This window comes from Chaetodon auriga, chromosome 19, assembly GCF_051107435.1.
Source record: "Chaetodon auriga isolate fChaAug3 chromosome 19, fChaAug3.hap1, whole genome shotgun sequence".
Lineage (NCBI taxonomy): Eukaryota > Metazoa > Chordata > Actinopteri > Chaetodontiformes > Chaetodontidae > Chaetodon > Chaetodon auriga.
Genome location: NC_135092.1, coordinates 7,271,267 through 7,290,930, shown reverse-complemented (window position 1 = coordinate 7,290,930; position 19,664 = coordinate 7,271,267). Strand labels below are relative to the sequence as shown.

Below are 19,664 nucleotides of genomic sequence, written 5' to 3'. Positions count from 1 at the left end.
GCTTGTTCCAAATGTGAAGATTTGCTGCTTCTGTCTGTGTCACTATGAATGGAAAATCTTTGGGTTTTTGGATTGTTGATTAGCATTTTCCCAATTTGGAAAATGAAAATGCAATTTTCATACATTTCGTCTATTACCAAACCTTTTGAAAGTACAGGTAAAAGCTCTGCCTTACTTCCTCAAGAGGAAAGAAAGCCTGAAAAATGTTACCACACGAGATTCTTCAGTCTAGTCAGGATTCAGGCATTTGCACATGTGTCTTGCAGCCGCGAGTAAGACAATGGGTGCACAAGGGCTTCTTACAACAAAGGCAGAATGAGCAAATGATAATGTAAGCTTTAACTTAAACATGTGTCGACCTTGATTGGTGAATCTGGGTCAGAGTTATAGAACAAATTGTTCGGAAGAGGAGAACAGAGGACGTGGGTGGCAGCACGAGTCCTTCCTTCTGTTGTGTCCTTGGGTGTTTGTACATGTTTACATCCTCAGTACGTTGATTCAAGATGTACTAGGTTGAGGCAGAAGGAGGAGGTTAATGCGAGACTCTGTGTGCTCCTGTAGAGATGGGAGCGTGGGTGTGTGGAGTCAATTTAGTAGGCTAACAGGAAGCGTGCTCTGGGACCTTCCACCAGAACTCAGGCAGGCAGTGAGTGGGTTACAGGTCGCTGCTCTGCACCACACCTCACTCTCTGCCTCGCAGGACCTCTGGACTGCCGTTGATGCATTAGATTTCCCCCTGCAGAATATTCATCTTCATACTGTGAAGCCAAGCTTTATGTTAACATCAGTTGCTGGAGGTAGTTCTCTTTGATCGCTCCAGAATGTCAGCTGTGATCAAGGGAAATCAGAGCCATGAACTAAGACCAGAACTGTGTTCAATTGCAACCATTAATCAGGGCAAAAAATTGTAAATTTGATGCTAGATTGAAGCAGTGGAATGCCGGGTGAATCCCACAAAACGTTGTGTGAACTTCCACCCGTTATCCATTACAGGAAGCACATAAAACAAGGTTTTTATCACCGCCTTTCTGTTGGTGATATTTCACTGCTGAGAAAAAGGGCCAGTGTGTGATGTGCCAAGGGCTGTTGGCAGATAGTCCGTCATGTGAACAGCTACTGTAAAGATCAGCAGAGGGATAGTAGATGTTTAAATGCTTCCTTGTGTCCTTACCAGGGTGAAAGGAGCCACTCTTAACCCAGCAGCTTTTTCTGGGTCCAGTCACACAAATTTGATTAGAGTCCTTTGCCCAAGGAGCTGCTCCGGCTGCTGGGCTGTAGTGAGGCCCTTGTTCCCCTATTTGCCCCGGAGAAAGGTTCTGACGTGCCCAAGTGCTCTTTGAACCGGCCCTTTCTTTTCTTCCCTTCTAACCTCATTTACCACACTCGTTTAGTTTCTCTCCCATCCGCCCATGCCCCCCCCCCCTTCTCCCCCACCCATCTGTCTGTGGCTGCTCACCAATGGCCTGCCTTTGGCTTCATCACGTCACACCAAGTGAGACAAATGACTGTTATAAATTATCAGGATCCCCTGCTTTGGTTTCATCTAAGCTTAACCCCAGCACTTTGTAATGTTTTGAACAATGCCGCAATAGAAGGCAATGCTCTGTGGGAAAGGTAAACCTGAGAGACTGGGAGAAATGGAGCCACGGCCCAAACACATCCAACTGTCTTTCAGAATAATCCTAGAAGACTTTTTCAGAACTTAACGGCCATTATGAAAGCAGGTGTACTGCATGTCTGGAAGCAATCGAGTTTGGTTTTGGCATGAAAGAGTGTGTGTGTGTGCGTGTGTGTGTGCAGGCGGGGATCAAACTGAGATTAAAAATTTCTACATCAACCAATCCAGCGACTTGTGGAGGTGGTGGAGTTGGTTATTCACACCAGAAATTGCAACGGAATTGGAAGGAAGCCTGTGGGCGGAGTTCTGTGAGCAGCGGATTTTGCCACAACCACAACCACACTTTCAACTAGTTGTCTCCACACGTGTGTTCCCTTCACAGAGTGACAGAATTATGTCTGGCTCCGTGTGTGCAGTCATAACCCCGGTGTCAACAAGGGCAGTGGAGCAGCAACACTGTTAAGTTAAGACTGTTGATATATGTTTTTTTTTTTTGTTTTTTTTTCAAACTGAGAGGCACATCAGTCAAGGTTTCCTAGCTACACAAAGCTGTGTCAGATGGGGAGACAATAGTATTGTGTTGAGGTGATGGTTTGGGAAACAGTATTTCAGTGCAGTTTCGTCTCTTTTGCTCCTACAATAGAATTTGGTATTGATTTTAGATTTAAATCAGTGGAATCTCATCAGTTTTAAGCTTGTTAAGGTGTTAAATTAAGGATTGTTCTATCAGCGTTCCTGAGAAGTCTAAACAAAGTTTCAAGAACTTTGGGAAAGTAGGTAGATAGACATGTGCTGCTCAGTAATAACAGTGGTAAAGTTACAGCTTTACAAAGGTCATCTTTGTCAGGTCTACCTTTTCTACAGATGCCTTGCAGCTTCAAATGCCACACCAGGGCAACTGCCACTTTCATTATACCGAGACTGTGTGAAAGTGCAGACTCAATTTCAGACAAAGTAGGAAGGCATGTTTTTTTTTTTGTTTTTTTTAAACAGCAGTTGTAGAAAGGTCCTCTTGTTCGTTTCAAAAGCGCCTCAGTTTAGGTCCCTCAAAACACAGTGGCTTAATAAGTCATTCAATAAAGCTGTCCAGTTAACTTTTTATTGGCAGTCCAGACCTCAGCAGCGGTTGTGACTCACAACCCGAGAAACAGTTGCACATTGCAGATTTTCGTCGCATTTGTTTTCCAGCTAAGTGAAGACTACTCATAACATGGACCTCCTCGTCATTTTGTGCAAGGAAGTTGTGTCGTGAGTGATTTGGGTTGTTGTGGCTGAACCTGAGAATTGTGTCTTCCGGCCAAGGTCTTCGCGGGTATCTGTTTCTGGAGATTTTGTCGAAATTCCCAATAGGACTGAAAGAAGCCCTCAGGTGGCATTGCTGCCCTAATTCATCCAAAGCAGAGCAAATTATGGCTCTAAAGAATCTGTAGCTTCAGTGAAAAGTTTCTCTACATACAAGCCTGTATTTTAATACAGGCGACATGCTGTTGTAGAACAAACAAATAAAATATGCAACCTACTGCAGAGACTTCCGAGTTATTTCAAAGCTGAAGACCTTATTCATCTGAGGGGTAACCTTATGTTCACCTGCTCCCTTTGACCTGTCCTGTGTCTGCTTTGGCTGCTCAGGGACCTTCAAAGGTGTCAGTAATGGGGTCTAAGTAATCCAGATAGGCAGAGAAACATGTAGAAACGACAACAAAAAGATTTACATGTCTGTAAAATATGCCAAAGCTATTTTTCTATCAAGTACAATAGTATAATCAGCATCTAAGTATTGCCTCCAGTAATCTTCATGAGGTTTGCTTTGTTGTCGTGATAGATCTGCGCAGGCTTTGTTCTGGTTGAGATAAATAAGAGCTCAGAGGCATGTTTAAATGTAGCTTTTTTTCCTTCAAAATGGATATCGTCAAGGGGGGGAGGGAAGACGGTTTGCTGATGGAGCAGATATGCTCAGGAGCAGGTTGGATGCTTTCCACGCTGATCACCGGGATCAGAGAGGGATGCAGCGCTCAGATGAGAGGTGTTTGATTATCAGCTGATGGGGCCTGAAGTGTGTTTTAGCTCCTCACAGAGAGCTCACTGAAGTGAAGGAAAGGTTGTTTCAGCGTATAGGCTTTGTCATAGCGGTAATTGCTGGTGTAATGAGACAGTGCTGCATGGGATTAACACTCTCTACGGAAAAGCAAACATCAGAGGATCATTAAGCGTCGAACGTGATGCCTTTCATTTATCAGAAAACAGCATCAAACACAGAATGTGTTAGAAAGACTCTCAGAAAGCATTGACACAGTAGTGACTGGGCCTGCAACCAACAATTATTTTTTTATTATTGACTAATCTCTCTAATTTTGCAATTATTTATTTAGTTCTTAAAATGTTAGAAAAAAGAGAGAGAAATAAAAAAACACACATTCCCAGAACTCAAGGTGACGTCTTCATCTGTTGTCAGACCAATAGTCAAAAACTATGATTCAGTCCACTGAAAACAGAGAAACAGCAAAAGTCACTGGAAACAGAAAATTGAAGGCATTTTTGCTTTTGAAAATGGCTTTAATGGTATATCAATTATCTAAATTGATGGTTAGTTTCTTGGAGTTTCTGTTAATGGACTAGTTTTTTCAGCACACGCTGGACACAGTTGAATAAAGCACTGACGTAGTGCTGATATGTTGCCTCTTACATGTACTCAACAGTAATTTCATAATTGACTGTTCCTTCATTCATAGTGTAATCTTCTGTCCTATGAAGTAGCATGTCGAGGAAACAGAAAATCTATTAGAATAGACATCTCAAGGACACGTGGGCAAACACACTCGTCTTCAGGGTAGTTTTGAAGGCCGGGCAGGTTTTCTTTTCCTCACGTGGAGCTTGGAGGCATGCTGCAGAATACTGCTGAAGGTGAATGGCATTCACAATGGTAACCGTGGTGATTGATGGCTCTTCTGCTGGTCTGTCCTTCTGCACATTCTACCAGGACCTTATCCCCTGGGGTCCCACGTGGGAAAGGCTTTTTTTCATTTTTTTATTGCACCTGGGAGATGCATTAAGGGCCCAATGAACTTTGACCTTGGGCTTGATCACCTTGGCAACGCGGGACACGAACAATCGCGACGCTTTAAGAGAGCACTGCTGCAATCCCTTCAACTCTCATAAATGCTTGAATGTATTTCATTGAAAAGACTTGAGTTTGTGGGATCTTGTAAAGTCTGGGAGCACTTTCACTGATGTGTCTGTGACAAATGAGAATCGTCCTCTCACGAAAATACTTCAGCTTACCCTTTATCAGAGAGTTCTGCTATAATTGCAAATTGACACACCTTTGTTTCATTAGAGCCTTGTCAATAAGTCTTTCTTTTATTAGCCTTATATCAATAAAAAGCCTTCTTTCATTAGTGGGCCATCTCAAAGGCTTGCCTTCATTAGCACAAGGTTGTAAATGCTGGATGCCGTTTCATGAGCGGCCTATCTTTAATGAGGAAACCCCCAACATGTTTACATTGCTCTAACGCCCCATGATAGCCGGTAAGGATAATACTGATTGGCTGGAGACGTTTCAGCTTGTCCCGTGAAGATTGGATCGTACAATTATTAAAGCCAATGAGATTCTTGCTGCTTGCAAGTGAAGAGCGAGATCAAACATTTCTGTCATCGAGGTCCTGCTTAAGTGTATGGGCTGAGGCATATTGATGCAGCCTGATGGAGATGATTCAATGACAAGACATGTATCAGCCTTAACACTCATGACAGCGGATCCTCAACCTGCACGAACATGTCCAGGCCGCTGCCGCCCTTTTCATCTTTTACTTCAAGGCCTGAAAAGTAAAGCCCTTCACGGAAAATGATTTATGATGTGAACAGGAAAAAGACACGCACATGCCTCTCAAATCCTTCGTTTGTCAAATACTTTTACAAGTGTCAGGTGACTGAATGTTTGATGAGTCACTTTTTGCCCAACCCCTAAAATGTTAGGATGGTGATGATAATGGTGATAGTATCACGACTGGGTATGAAAGGGGCATCCTCGAAAGGCTGAGTCGCTCACAAGCAAGGATGGAACGAGGTTCACCACTTTGTGAACACATGGTTGTATAAAGGATGTTGCTACATGGGCTTGGGAACGCTTTGTAAACCTGTTGTCGGCAAACACACGTCATTTGCAGATTATTGCATTCTGTTTTCAAGCTTGGTATAAAAATACCAAAGGATGAAGTTCCTTTTTTCTGAGATTATGAGATCATGTTCAGGGTCAAACTAATATTGCTGTTCCATTTTCTTGCTCTGCTTCAAGCTTAAGGTGAAATTCTAAGTGTTTGAACACCACACTTAAGCATTGCTCTGTCCAGTGGGAACATTACTCTGGCGGATGGCTTGCAGCGTTGGGCGCTTTTTGTGGGGGAGCTGCTGTCTGCTTAGTTTACTCTTGATTTTGGGAAAGTCCAACTTGACTGGGAGCCCGGGCTCATATGTTAATGCCTTAATGTTCAGTGACATTGCTCAGAGCTCCATACCATGTGTCATTGTTTGCCCTTCAACCCCTTTGTACATTCAGGAATATACTGGATTGTAGGTGGAGCAGGACTTTTTCGGAATCAAAGTTTAACAAGATTTTTTAACAAGGTTTTTTTTCTTCTGCCACCCACCGTGCAAGCATGTCATACATGAGTACTGAGAAAAATGATGATGACGATCCGTGCTTTAAGGATAACAAAGATAAAAAGATCAAATGGCTGATTTTGATGTCCTTTTGTTTGCTCTTTTTGCCTCAAAAGCAAGAAAAAGTAGGCAACACTTCGCCTTTCTATTCCAGTTTACAATTACATATGCTTTGTCCCTAACTTATACACTTTTGTTGTTAGAACTCTTTATTTTTGTACTTTTTGTTGCGCAATGTGTGCCTGGATCTGGATTATATATCAGTCGTGTGGATGGCACAGTATCAGACAACTTCACCATGTTCATCATGACCGTTGAGTTTTTGTATTGGGGTGATGACAGACACATATCTCAAAATTTTGGCAAGACATATTCACAGTTGATATATTGCACCCAAGACTTAAAAAAAAAAAAAAAAAACAGGTTTGGTTGTATTTTGGGGTGAACTAATCCCTCATCTAATAAAAACTTAATCATGCACACACACAGTCTTGACTGAAGATCAGTCATCTCTTAAATTCTAACTATGTTTTACTCATGTCCTTCCAACATGCCTTTACTCTCAGGGATACCCATGAAACTGAGGTTTGGAGTCACTGCTATTGTTTTCAGTTGACATTTTCCAACATCTGACGGCAACAAGAGCATTATTGTGCTCAGCGAACAATGAGGTTAAGCGTATGAGGAGAAACATATTTACTTCTAGTCTAATGAGACAGTCAGAATGCGCTCCTCGTCTGTTTTACGTAATTCTGGATGATCTCAGTCTGTCTGTGTTTGCTGGTCCAGACTCACTTAGTCCATCCCTGCTTTGTCCGTAACACTAATTAAAGCTTTGAAGAATGCCTCAGACATGAGATGGACCCCCCCAACGACCACATAACTGCGCACGCACATGGCACCCACTCATGCTCGCACTCCCTTGTAAACAGAAAGTATCAGCATCCCAGACAGCTTATCATGGGGAACTAATTCAATATCCCTTTGCCTGTTTTAAATGTCATTCTCTGAGCTCATCCGGAGTGACATGTTTTTCATGGTGGCAATAAAGGGCTCATATCACAGTGATGGGGGGGCTCCTCTGGCTCCTGCTCTTGATGCTCGCTGGAAATCTAAAGGTCCTCGTGAGGAATGAATAAAGTTTGGATTTGCAGTGATCTGCCGATGCCAATGAGATCCGCATGAGCTACCCAGTCGATAAAGACAGAGTGGATCTGCCTCAGTAAAGTTCACACAGAAGTTTCCACTTTGGCTAGAGCCTGCACATGAAATGAAATGCCACTCATATGTCACTTTGAGTCTGCAGTATTTAGGAGATATTCAGGAATTTAAAAAGGTTATTAGTGGCAGGGTTCGCGCGACAGGGTCAGATTTAAGCTGTTTTTCTAAGTTGTTGTTTGATTCATGGTGCATTTGTTTCCAACTGAGTCTTATATTCAGTTATTTAACATTCTCTTTTAATTTAGAATTCTAGAGTACTGTAATTCAAGAAATATTTCCGCAAAGCATTTCTGTCTTGGGCAATCTACAGTAGCTTTTTTTTTTTTATTGCTTGCTCTTCTTGTTTGCTGGTACTGTGAGTGATGGGTGAATTCTGGTCCGGAGGGGGTTCAGCCCTCTCAGTTGCTTCATTGTGCAGGATAATGGCTTCCCTATAGAAGATGACCCCCGTGACCCCAGAGGCAGACAGTAAGATGGCCTCGTCCAGCCCCTCGAGGCACCTCGGCCTAATCTGGCATTTTGCCCATAACCTTGGTCCTGTGCCCATCTGCTTTTTGCCCTCCTCCAGGCCCGCCAGTGTTCTCCAGGCTCTGTTCGCTTTCTGGAGCCCTCGCCCTGGGTGTAGCTACAGAGCTGACATGAGCAGCGAGCTGGTGCTGTGCCACCGGTGAGGAGGTTATGGCGAGGGCCAGCCGGCCACAGAGCTGTAAATGTGAGAGGTTGGCTGGGTCTGATGGTGGCACAGTGCTGGCGGCCATCTCATTTTTTTAACTCGTTCCCTCCTCACCCCATGACCGTCAAACCAAGAGCCCCTTAAGGCAAATCCTCAATTTTTGGCATTTGCCTTTTTCAGCTGGAGTCGACCTTTGTTGTACCAGTGTTTCATGCTCAGAAGAATCCACTTTCTTTCCAACTTTGCTTTCCTTTGTCTTATTTTTTGTCTTCTCTTTCATTACAGGGTTCTTGAAGCCCCAGTGCTCATTGGCTCCTCCCATGCAGCGAGGTCGCTCAGGTGAAGTTTGTTCCTGCTTCAGTGGCATGTGTCCCCTCCATCAGCGTCGCCTGTCCTCAGGTAACACTGGCTGCGCAAACAAACCTGTTGCTGCTTGGGTACTTGTCAGTTCTTGGGTAAAATGTCGGGGGGATGTACTGTATATGCTTATCAGTAAGTTCTAGCAGCAGGTGGACACAGTCAAGAGTGGATCGTCAGTTGCGGGAGAAAGAATAACAATATTGAATGTAAAAACACATAGAAAAGCTTTGTTTTGGCAGTATTTGAGTTTCTATGATCTTTAGTTTTAATTGGTTTTTGCCATACTTATATACAGAGTATTGCCTGTTTCTGCCACACACACACACACACACACACACACACACACATGCTCACACCAACGCCTCCGGTCAGAGGTGTGTCTTGGCCCCTTTTTGGAGACAGTGTTCACTCACACTGCTTAATGGTGTCTTTGCATGTGGAGCCCCGGTGATGGACAAGTAAACAGAGGTGCTCTGAAATCAGCCCCAGCCCCCTTCCCCAACACACACACACACACACACAGGCAAGCAGGGTCTGACATCAGTGGATATTCTGAACTGCACTGTGTGGTATGTGGCCCATGAATAGAGGACAGAGCCGTGCACAGCATGTGGTTTATGCTGATACATTTATCACTCCATCCCCAAGGCTCGCTCCGTCTGCAGTGTCAGTGCTGTGACCAGCTGAGCCGCTTGTCATGTGAGGAGAGCGTGACTCATTTGGCAAGACAAAGTCACATAAACATATAAACAGCTGCACGCTGTTTGATTTTAAAGTTAGATGCTTTTGAATTTCTACACTTGAACTGGAAGCTCTCAGTGCATGGAGGAAGAGGAACGTCCAGGCTTATTCCGATGTCCAGCAATAGGTCTGAACAGCCATTGAGCAAAGCCTTCTGTAGAAATGCAGAATATTAGCTAACCCCCCTTTTTTTTTTTTTGCCATTTTGCTTGTCCTCTGTCTTGTTTTGAATCAGCTCAGGGTTTAGTCCATTTGTTCCATTTTGTGCAGCACTACAAAATAATTAGACTCCTTTCTGGTTGCTTCATGTAATTCATTTCCTTACTTGAAGTGCTCTTAGCTGCATGAGGAGAAATTGTTGGGTGAAGTGGTAAATATTAATACATGTTCTGTTGCGTCAGTCTTCGAGTGGTCATGACATTTTCTGTTTTTCAAACAGGACAAATTGAGCAAAACACTTCAAAGGTGATGGAGAAGTCCTAAAAATATTTTTGCTGTTCGTCTTTCAGTCTACTAACCCTAAATAAAACAAAAACAACTGTATCATAACTTTCAGATAACGAAAATGACAAAATCTGTTCAATCTTCAATATAGTGCTATCTGAGTTTGATAAGCGGAGAGAGAGTCGTTATCAAAACTGCCTTGAGGTCTCTCCATAATTGAAATCATTCCGTTTTATCTCACAGTCGGCCGTTACGAAACAAAGCAGTCAAATTTATCAATATGATTACCCTGCAAAGATCAAATCTGTTCCTGCTCACATTTCTTCATCTTTTCTGAGTTTGTTATTCTTGTGAAAGTTTTGCCCTCAAGAATCAGAAACTCCTCAATGACCTTGAAAGAAAGTCGTTCTTTAAAAATGGCGTGGAGTTGAATGAATGGATAGGACGCTGACAAATGCTGTTTGATACCCAGACAGCATGAGCAGCTTGGCTTAATGTTGCCTGGTTGTTACATGGACTGAAAAGAGAAAGGTCAACACAGGACACTGATCCTGAACCTGCAGCAGGGGCATAATTCCCATCTGCCACAGTGGTCTGACATATGGAGAGAAAGAACAACTCATATGTTTGACTGATAAAGAAACCTTTCTGTCATCCTCTCAAAAGCAAATAGACGACATTCTTATTTTCATCTATGGAAGATGAGGAGGTTTTTTTTTGTTCTCAGTGGAGGCAAGATGAGAACCCACTCCCCTCTCTTTCACAGGCAAATACTTTTTCACAGGCAAGTTTCAGCATGATCAGTGAGGTGCACGGTTCTCCACCAACCTCACCCCCATCTTTGTGTATTTTACGGAGCTATCTTGATTGATTGCAACATTTTTTACTGTCACAGCCTGCAGTAAGGGTGGACGTGCTTCCTGAACAATTAGGAGCATCTGGATTAGAAGTGTAGCCTTGCTGAAGTATGTCAAAGGCTTTCCTTCTTTGTGTTGTGGCTATTTTAAGACCCGTAGCACACTAGGATATGAGTCACATTCGATTATTTTGTCTACCTCCGATTCAGGGGCAAACGGAGAGGAGAGGAGGAGTGAAAGTGTTGAAAAAAGTAGGATTTTACTCTGTTGCTGTTTCACTACAGGAGATGTTAAACCAAATCGGTGGTGTGTAAAATGCTCCCAGAGCACAGTGTGCTTCTAGAGACAGTGAAGTAACTGTTAAGTCATAGCAGCAGAGGTTGGGCAGCCGCTCTGGAGTCTAAAGTTTATAGACCCTGTAATAATCATGGGTCTAATTATGGAACGTGTTACTATAAATCCACCAGTGTCCCCAGATCGTGTGATTGTCCTCCAATCTCGACGTTCCAGCCGCCCGACTACGGCCACAATGACAAGCTGCTGTGGGAGGTGCGAGGCATGTAGCGGTGACCGAGCAGGAGGTTTCTGGGAAGGTTTGCGAACCTCGCCCGGGGAACCGTATTGAGCAGCGATCTGCTGAACTCCAGGCCGCACACTGATGTGGCCAGGCTCCGGTTTCAGCGGTTTTACATTGTTTAGGCTTTTCAAAAACAAACTCTTACTGGAAAGGGACTGTGAGAACCGTAGTGTTCGGGACTTTTGCTTTTTTTGAAATGATCCTGCGGGAAAGCGATCATTTAGTGTTTTTTTCTTTATGAGAAAAAGAAGTCGTGATGGGAAAAAGTTTTTTTTTTTTTTTTTTTTCTTTTTTGGAATTGCGGTGTATGAGGTGAGAGAGAGGGAAAGCATAAAAGAGAACGGCAGTGAAAACAGGGCTTTTTGAAAAGGCCCTCACAATGCAGGCCTTGTGCTGTGATTTGGTCTGTCCTCACCGAGCTGAGCAGAGGAATGGAAAAGATTATCCGCAGGAATGTCTGGGGTGCCCTCAAACGGAGCGGGCCGCGTGACTGGCCAATGGGAGCGAGGCCTGCAGAGCGGCGGGCTAATTTTTTCCTGATGAACTCAGCCGCCTGCTCCACAATGCAGTCTGATTGCCAGGGCTGAACCCACATATGGTCTGTGTTTGGAGGGTCCAAATGACAGGACCAATTCTGCCTGCAGAGAAAAGGGGGTGGGGGTGTTGGACGTAGATGATTATTACTGGCTCCCCCTCTTTTTATTTCATTAGGTTTGGATGTGGCTGAGCAGTGTGCCGGAAACGCGCCGACATGACTGTGCAGCCCTTAGTTTCTCACTACCTGCTGAGATTAACCCACCAGGTGCACTGTTAGCTTCTTGATTCATCACTCTTTATTGATGGTGTTTCGTACAGTAACTCATAAATACACCCAAAGCCAACTCACATTAATGTTCACAGCAGTCCCACTTCATTACAGTGCCTAAGAATTATCTCACTACCTCACAAAGCCTGCCAGTTAATTTGGAACCCATTTACTATTCAGGGTAGTTGGAAAGAGGCTCCGCTGCTCCTCCACCTAGAGCCAGGCCAGAGTAAACTACAGGGAAATGCAAGTGACACAGCTCCAGCTCCGTGCAAGGAATGTGTGTGTACGCGCTCATTGTTTTTCTGTGTGGTGCTTTTTAGCATCAGCACAGCAGTTAAAAACCATGTGGTGGGCCTCTGGAGAGAGGCAGCATGTGTTTGTAGACCTTGTGGTCACACAGCGGGGTTTGAGAGTGGAGGCTGGGGTGAAGAAGCGAAGGAGGCTAAAGAGAGAGGTTGGCTTGGTGGGTGGGGGGGCGGTTGGTGTGGAGTTAAAGTGGCTCCCGGCTCCTCATATTTCCCATCGCGGGGTCCTGCAGAGGTGAGGAGGGTCATAGAGAGGGAGCTCGTTAGCCTCAGTATGCTCCATGCTCCCCACGCTCTAATTGGCTGGCCGGAGTCAGTGCTCTCCCTGGCTGCTTCCTGTTAGGTCAGGAGCCAGAGGGGCTGGAGGACGCCAAGCTGCCGATTATGGGCCCTGGCCCCCATTCATTCAGGACTCACACTGCAGATTATTTTTAATACACAAACTCCACAGTATCCAGACTCATCCTAGGCAGCAACCAGCTAATCTCTGTTTGCTTTTTGTTATGGTTAGCTGTTTACTTGAGGCTGGAGGACTGGGATTTGTCATAACTGGGATAAGAACTGCCAGACTGTGCAGTTAATTGGCTGCTTTAATTTATATTAAACTTATCAGGTACTGTGAGATGTAATGGCTGTGGTTCCCAAGATATACAAACTCCTTATGTACTTTAAAATGTAATCTAATGAAACAGTGTTGCCTGGAGGAGACTTTTCTGCCTGTCCTGGACCCTTTTATGGGCAGTTGACAACAATGATAACGTGCTAAAATCCACCCTGATTAGTATCTCTCCTTATTCTGTTGAATCACATAATAAGGAGGCTAATTTCTGAGAACTCTGCTATCTCATTAAAAACAACTCTCTTTCAGTGTATTTGCAAAACTTCCAGCTTGGTGTTAGAGTGCAGATGATATTCAAAAGAAAAGATTAAGCTGTGGCTTTTGTACAATTTTAAAAACTGAAGTGCCAAGTCAAATGATTTTTTTGGAACTCTTCTGAGAACTGTAACACACTGTAAACACAACATCTGACATACTGATGTACTGTACATATTTACTCTAGTTTTAGCTCTTTCTTTGGTCTCCACCGTCTCCTGATTAGCTGGTAGATGCTCCACAATGCTAGTCGCTATCTTGTGCTGTCTGCTGTCTATGAAAATATTAATTAGAACAGCTGTCTTTCTTTCTTCAATTGTCTAATAAAAGGAGTTTGACTCTATCTTCATAATTACCTTACATCTGTGTCTGTTTGTGCTGCTTTCTGAAAACCACTACGCAAGTCCTTTTATCTGACGTGGATTCACTGAATACCCACAATACCTATCCATCACGTCTGCCAGTGGGATCCTCCAAAGTGACATGGCCCCTGGTGGCCAGCTGCCATGGCAGCAGCAGCCAGGATGCATCTGCAGAGATGGAGGTCTCTGTGCTGGCACAGAGTGACGGCAGCCATCCACGGCGGGTCACTAGAAATCAGAGCGACTAAGCCTTTGATAACTCTGTGAGCCTATAATCCCCCAGCAGCACCATCAGAGTGAAATGCTATCTCATTGTTACAGCTCAAACTCGGCGGAGAGGGAGGCGAGCAGGCAGCCAGGCAAACGAGGGACAGACAGGAAGTGGTCGTACCCCTGCTCTCATGCAGCCACTGTCATCTCCGCGGTGTAATTGAGGGTAGTGGGATTGAGGGCTGAGACTTGGATTTGAATTTTTAACAAAGTTCAAATTCTCAAAGGCAGTCATTACGAGTTGCAAGTTGAATCGTGATAGCGCAAAGGAGACAACATTTAAATTTAAATTATCAGGAGTACAGCATAATTTAATGCCTAATGAATTTCTGCACTGAATACAAATTCATCCATTGTTCCTTCTCCTTTTAGGATGAGAGAAAGCCCTTTGTATTATTTCAAGCCCAAAAACAGTGGTTTTTATTTTAAATTCATGCTCTGTCGCATCCTTCGTTATATTTAGCTTGTCGATAATGTATTCTCTCAGAGGCAGTTTACGCAGATGAGGTGAAATTTCCCTCTGCCACAGATTCCAGCTCTCCTCGGAGTTGATCCTGACCCGTTGAGTGAGGTTTACAGTACAGTGTGTGAGGCTTCGCAACTGGAAATGGAGGGGGGGGAAAAAAAGGAAAAAGAAACCTTGCATTTTTTATTAACATCAATTAAACATGAATAAGCAAGTTCTCATTCTTCAGGCCCCATGTTGCCTAACACAGAACAGTATGTTAATCACAGCGTGGGACGATGGGTATGCAGCTAAAATATATGGGCAAATTAACAAAAGGCATGAATACAAATGAATATGTACGTCTTAACCCAGATATCTCAGCTCTTTCTCTGCTCCGGCCAGCTGATAGACACATCAGAGACTGCAGCAGTGCTCAGGCTTTCCTCACTGCTTGAGCCTGATCCTGAGTGCCATGTTTGTATCAGTGAGGCTGACTAAGTGTTGAGGGGCACTGGCCTCCTCTAGCCGCAGATAAACATTGGAGGATTGGGCTACGAAGGAATTGCATATGTGTCACATTTGCAGAAGAATGGTTCGACTCATGACACACTGCACTCCACTGTGCAAACAAACAGAGGGAAATGTGTTCTTTGTGTGCAGAGAAGTCTACCACAGGCAGGGATAAATCATGAAAATAAAATGGGGAAAAAAAAACCCTGCGTGCGCGCTGTGATAAATGAACACGATGAAGAACAAGAGTGCAAAGCAAGACGTGATTTTGAGCAATGCCATAGTTCGAGTGCCTCTTTTGTTTTTCCTCTTTTCACTAAAATCCTGGAGAATCCAAAAAAAAAAGTTTGCATCGAACATCTGGATCAGCTAATCGCGGCAGGGCCAGATATTTGGACAAGGCCAGACCAAAGGAAGAGGCCAATTTTTGTGATTTATTTATCGAGTCTTATTTTCTCTCGGAACCGTGCGTTTTCTGGTTGTTATGCTTCGCTTGCAACATCCGACGCTGCTTTTGTAACTACGAAGAACAACAGCACAAGAATGCAGCAGCGTTTTTCTTGGCCTCGGTAACTTTTAATGTCACTTTTTGCAGTTTGGACATTGGGTCAGAATGTTTGATTATGTGGCGTTAGACTCCTTCTATTATGTTTTCTCCCTCTAAACTGTAATGAGATTCCCCCAAATGTTGCAGCAGAGTTTCTGCATGTCCACCTCAGTCCTGTTCGTGTTTGTTCACTGGCCTGTGTGTTAAGTAGGTGTTGAGGGAGCTCAGGTGTCCTTTTAGAGTGGAGTGGGAGCTTGATGCTGTCAGCGTCGGCTCTGGCTGATCCTCTTCTCACTATGGTCAGTTGCCTCTGTCCTCGTCGATGGGAATTTGAAGGACAGCGGCAGCTACAGATCATCAGACTGTTTGCATCCCCCCCAAATCCCTGGGGGAGGAGAAACAGGGGAGAGAGCCAGACAGTCAGGGATGTTGGGGGGGGGATGGAGAGAGAGGAGTGAGGAGAGAGGAAAGGGGAGGAGGCTGTCGGTATTTTGACGCTAAAGTGATTCGACACGCTTGGCATTATAACCAGCCTGGCGATGGGGGGAGGGAGAGGTAGCGCAACGGAGCGCTTGATCCGAATGTCACCGAAGCCGATCTCATGAAGTGGAAGGTCAGAAACATAGCACCTGCCACCCCAGCACGCTCAGGCTCCGCCCTCATGCTCCCGCAAAGGCCAAACCAGGAACTGATGGGTGTAGGGTAGAGGACGAAGGGTCAAGAGGTCTGCAGGAGATGTGTGCATGAGTATGGTGGAGGGAGGCAGGTTGGTGGAGCCCTGACCCGCCAATGTCACATGTCTCTGCTGCACAGCAACAGGCCCACCCGAGTGTGCTAATGCAGGCCAGTACATGCTGGGATGTGAGAGGTGGAAGAGGGGGAGAAGTGTTCGCAACTCCCACGTGCTTTTTCCTCAGAGAGGTGCACGGAGAAAGAGAGGGGGGAGTGATGGTAATGCAGCGGTTAATGGAAATATCTTGTCGGGACTCTGTTGGTCTGAGAAGCCGGTCGCCCTGGAGGAGCAGGCTGTGGCTGCTGTGGCGACACTAAAGCTTTAGCCCCTGTTTTAGCAGACAAACAGGACAACAATTGAGAAGCTGGAAGTCTCAAAGTCTGCGAGGACCATAGTGTTTTTTTTTATCATCATGGCTTTGGTCCTCATTGCTCATGTTTGTGATAACATTGTACACACCAGAGTAATTGCTGAGCTCAAACAGCAACATCAACAGGTGTCTTGGCGAGGTCAATGTTCTGATTGGCAACAGAAATGACGGCAAAATCTATTAAAGAAGACGACAGAGGTTGCAAACAACTGGGCTCATCCTTAAACCCAGCCCTGCCCACCCTCCATGGGCCCCGGGCGCTGGGAGTCCTGGGGCGTATTGGCGGGGGGGATGTGTTGACCTTTTAGTGTCTGCCCATGCAGACGGCTCAGCCAATGGGGCTGTGTGATAGAGTAGAGCCTGTGTGAAAGAGCGCTCCAAACGCCACAGGGGCATCATGTCCACAAGTCCATTACAGTCGCTGACATTGAGCTAATTGACTAATGTGGTTGTGCAGCTGTGGTGCCATGACTTTGAAATGAGGATGGGAAAGAGATAGTAATATCCAGAGAGGGCGGTGGAGGCTGTAGAAGATTGTGTGTGTATGGAAGGGTGGGGGGGGGGGGGGTGTCACAGTCGAAACCCAATGGCTCAGCATTGACATATCTCTGGTTGTTATTTATCAGACGGTTTGGGCCGTGTGGTTCAGTTAGCCAGACCTTTATGAATCATCCTGATAAGATTTTCTGGTTCACAAACCTTTGAGGTGACCAGAGGGGCAGTGTGATGTGAAATAAAAAGATAAAAACAAGTTCTTTAAACGCAGAGGGCCAGGCAGATGTGCTGACACGTGTTTAGTCGATACATTGATAGCATTGCTGAAATGATCAGTCAGCTAGCTGGTTGACGGAAAAATCACTGATTTTGATCATTGATAAGTTGTTTAAGTCATTTATTGAGCAAAAAAGCCAAATATTTGCTTCTCACATGTCAGGATTTGCTGCTTTTCCCACCGTATTGTTGTAAGTTTTGTGTTTGGTGGTCACAATAAGACAAAGCATTCTATTTAAAGACATCACCTTGAGCTCAGGCTCGAGCTGATACTTTTCACTCCTTTCTGCCATTTTCTGTACAGTACGCATCTTACCCGCTCACACTCTCACCTGCCTTCCTCGCTTGCCCCTGCGAGGCAGCAGGATGCCTGCCTGGGAAGGAGTTAATCATTTACGTGACAGTTTTGCACTAAATATGATGAAACCATCCAGAGGCCCTGGAACATTTAGTCCCTCGCTGTTAATGCTCGTCAGGCAAAGATCTCCTCTCCCGCGGAGACGACGGCATCAGGACAAGCGCTTAATGCCAGAAAGAAAAGCCGCCACGGGCCTAATGCCTTTGTGGTTGCTTTTTACAGCAGCAGTCTGTGTGTGCTCATGTTTGTGTGTGTGTGCGCGTGCGTATATTCATACATCTTTTTATGGATGTATACTGTATTTACAAGGCCGTGTGCTCTTCACGTCTGTCCTGCCAGCTGTGCTTGATAGTGTTTCAGATTCAGCATGAGCCACCCAGGTGAGTGATTAGGAAGAGCTGAGGCACTGCATTGTTAACCCCCCCCCCTCAAAATGAGCATGTGCATGGCTTCTGGGCTTTGATTTGTTTTCCACCCTCCTATATAAAGAGTTCGTCAGGGTGGGATTTTATAGAACATCTATGTCAAAGGCAAAGCTCGCAGAAGCAGCTGCCTGTAACCCAAGCTGATTATGAGCGTGTATTTGTGTTTATTTAACACCCTCCCCGCCATCTGCTCCATGTATTGTGATACACAGGCAAGGCACGTGTGTATGAGCCTGATGATTACACAACAGTCGGGCGAGTTTTGTGGTGGCAGCGTCTCACCCGACACCAACGTGCCGCCAGTTCCCTTATTCAGACTTTGCTCAGCGGCAGACAGACAGTATCAAGTGCCAAATACACATGTATCAACAGAGGGAGAGGCGGCAATGCTCCATGCACACAGTCGTATTGATGCGCATGCAGGTGCACACACAGCACTTGCAGAGATGTGATTAACATGCAAAATGAAGCATATGCAGAGGACAGTGCCTGTCGGCGTCATTATGCTGAATGCAAGAAGAGATCGCTGTGTTTGTCTGCCCTCCATCTGCCTGCCAAAGGTCGCAGGGGTTAAAAGAGAATGTAGAGCTTATGGAAAAACAAACAAGTCCATTATCACTGATTTACCTTGGTGTTGTGTGATAATTAAGCATTGTTGATTTTGGCCTCTCGCTCTACCTGTCTGCATAATCATTATTCGCGAACCCGACACATTAAGTATGTAGGAGTGAAAAAATTAATGCCCGAGCACAGCAGCGCTGGAGGTTACATAATGATCGTAACCTGAAAAGTACCCTGTTCTCTGAGCGCCGTGCTAAAAACTGTATTTATAACGCGGCTTTACAGCTCTTTGTTATCTGACTGCATGAGTTATCACTGAAGATGTTGATACTATCTGAAGACGAGAAACGAGAAGTTGACTTTGGCCCGCGTTAATGGCTGGGAAAGCATCTGATGTGTTATCTCGTGGAATGTTACCTAATATCTAACCACGACGTCGGCAAGCCGCGTTTGTATGTCAGCAGAATTCAAAACAGAGATATAGGTTTCCATAGAACCTTACACAACCTGTGCATATGCACTCCTTTTTCATGGTGGCTATGCTCATAACAAGATATCTTATAGCTCTTGCATCTCTTTAAAAGCTTATTTCAACATTGCATAGTGGTTTTCAACAACAAGGTAGACTGTGACTCATCTTTGTGTGTAGTGAGATTTATGTATAAAATGCATAAATGTCCTTACTGGTTGGATCTAAAAGAGAGTGCTGATGACATGGACTGTGGAGGTTCACAGAGGTCTACAGATCCAGTCAGTGCTTACGTTTCCTTAAAGGAGTTCTCCGGTGATTGAGCATTGCACCTGCACAGAGTTTCACAAGCCACAGAGATCAAAACAGAAAATATAAAGAATCAGATGCCAGAATATCCTGACATTTAGTCTCTAACCACACACCTCTAGTTTTTCGTGCATGTCTTCTTGCAATGAGTAAACTAAATTCTATGTCAAAAAAAAGAAAACCGGCAAGTAACTTTTTTTGACACAGGCCATTTCTTTAGCTCAGTTTTCAGAGTTGTGTCTTCACATTTCATTTGTGGAAAAGTAATTTGGATTGGCTGCAACATCCTTAAGTTCCATGGATTGAATGGCACTGAGAGGGTGGTCAGTGGGGGGGCCCAGGTCTGCCTAAGTCCTGCCTGTACAGGAGTACTGTGATCACCCTCAAAGGTTCCCAC

General features: G+C 44.8%; 1 protein-coding gene across 2 annotated transcripts in view; it reads left to right on the top strand.

Moving 5' to 3' along the window:
• The window catches only part of rxraa (retinoid X receptor, alpha a), a 98,823-nt gene that overhangs the window by 19,153 nt on the left and 60,006 nt on the right, over nucleotides 1–19,664 (top strand). For both annotated transcript variants that reach the window (XM_076757805.1, XM_076757804.1), the window contains exon 2: nucleotides 8,454–8,567. In XM_076757805.1, coding sequence (XP_076613920.1) covers nucleotides 8,454–8,567 — 114 coding nt within the window. The remainder of the gene's footprint in view (nucleotides 1–8,453; nucleotides 8,568–19,664) is intronic.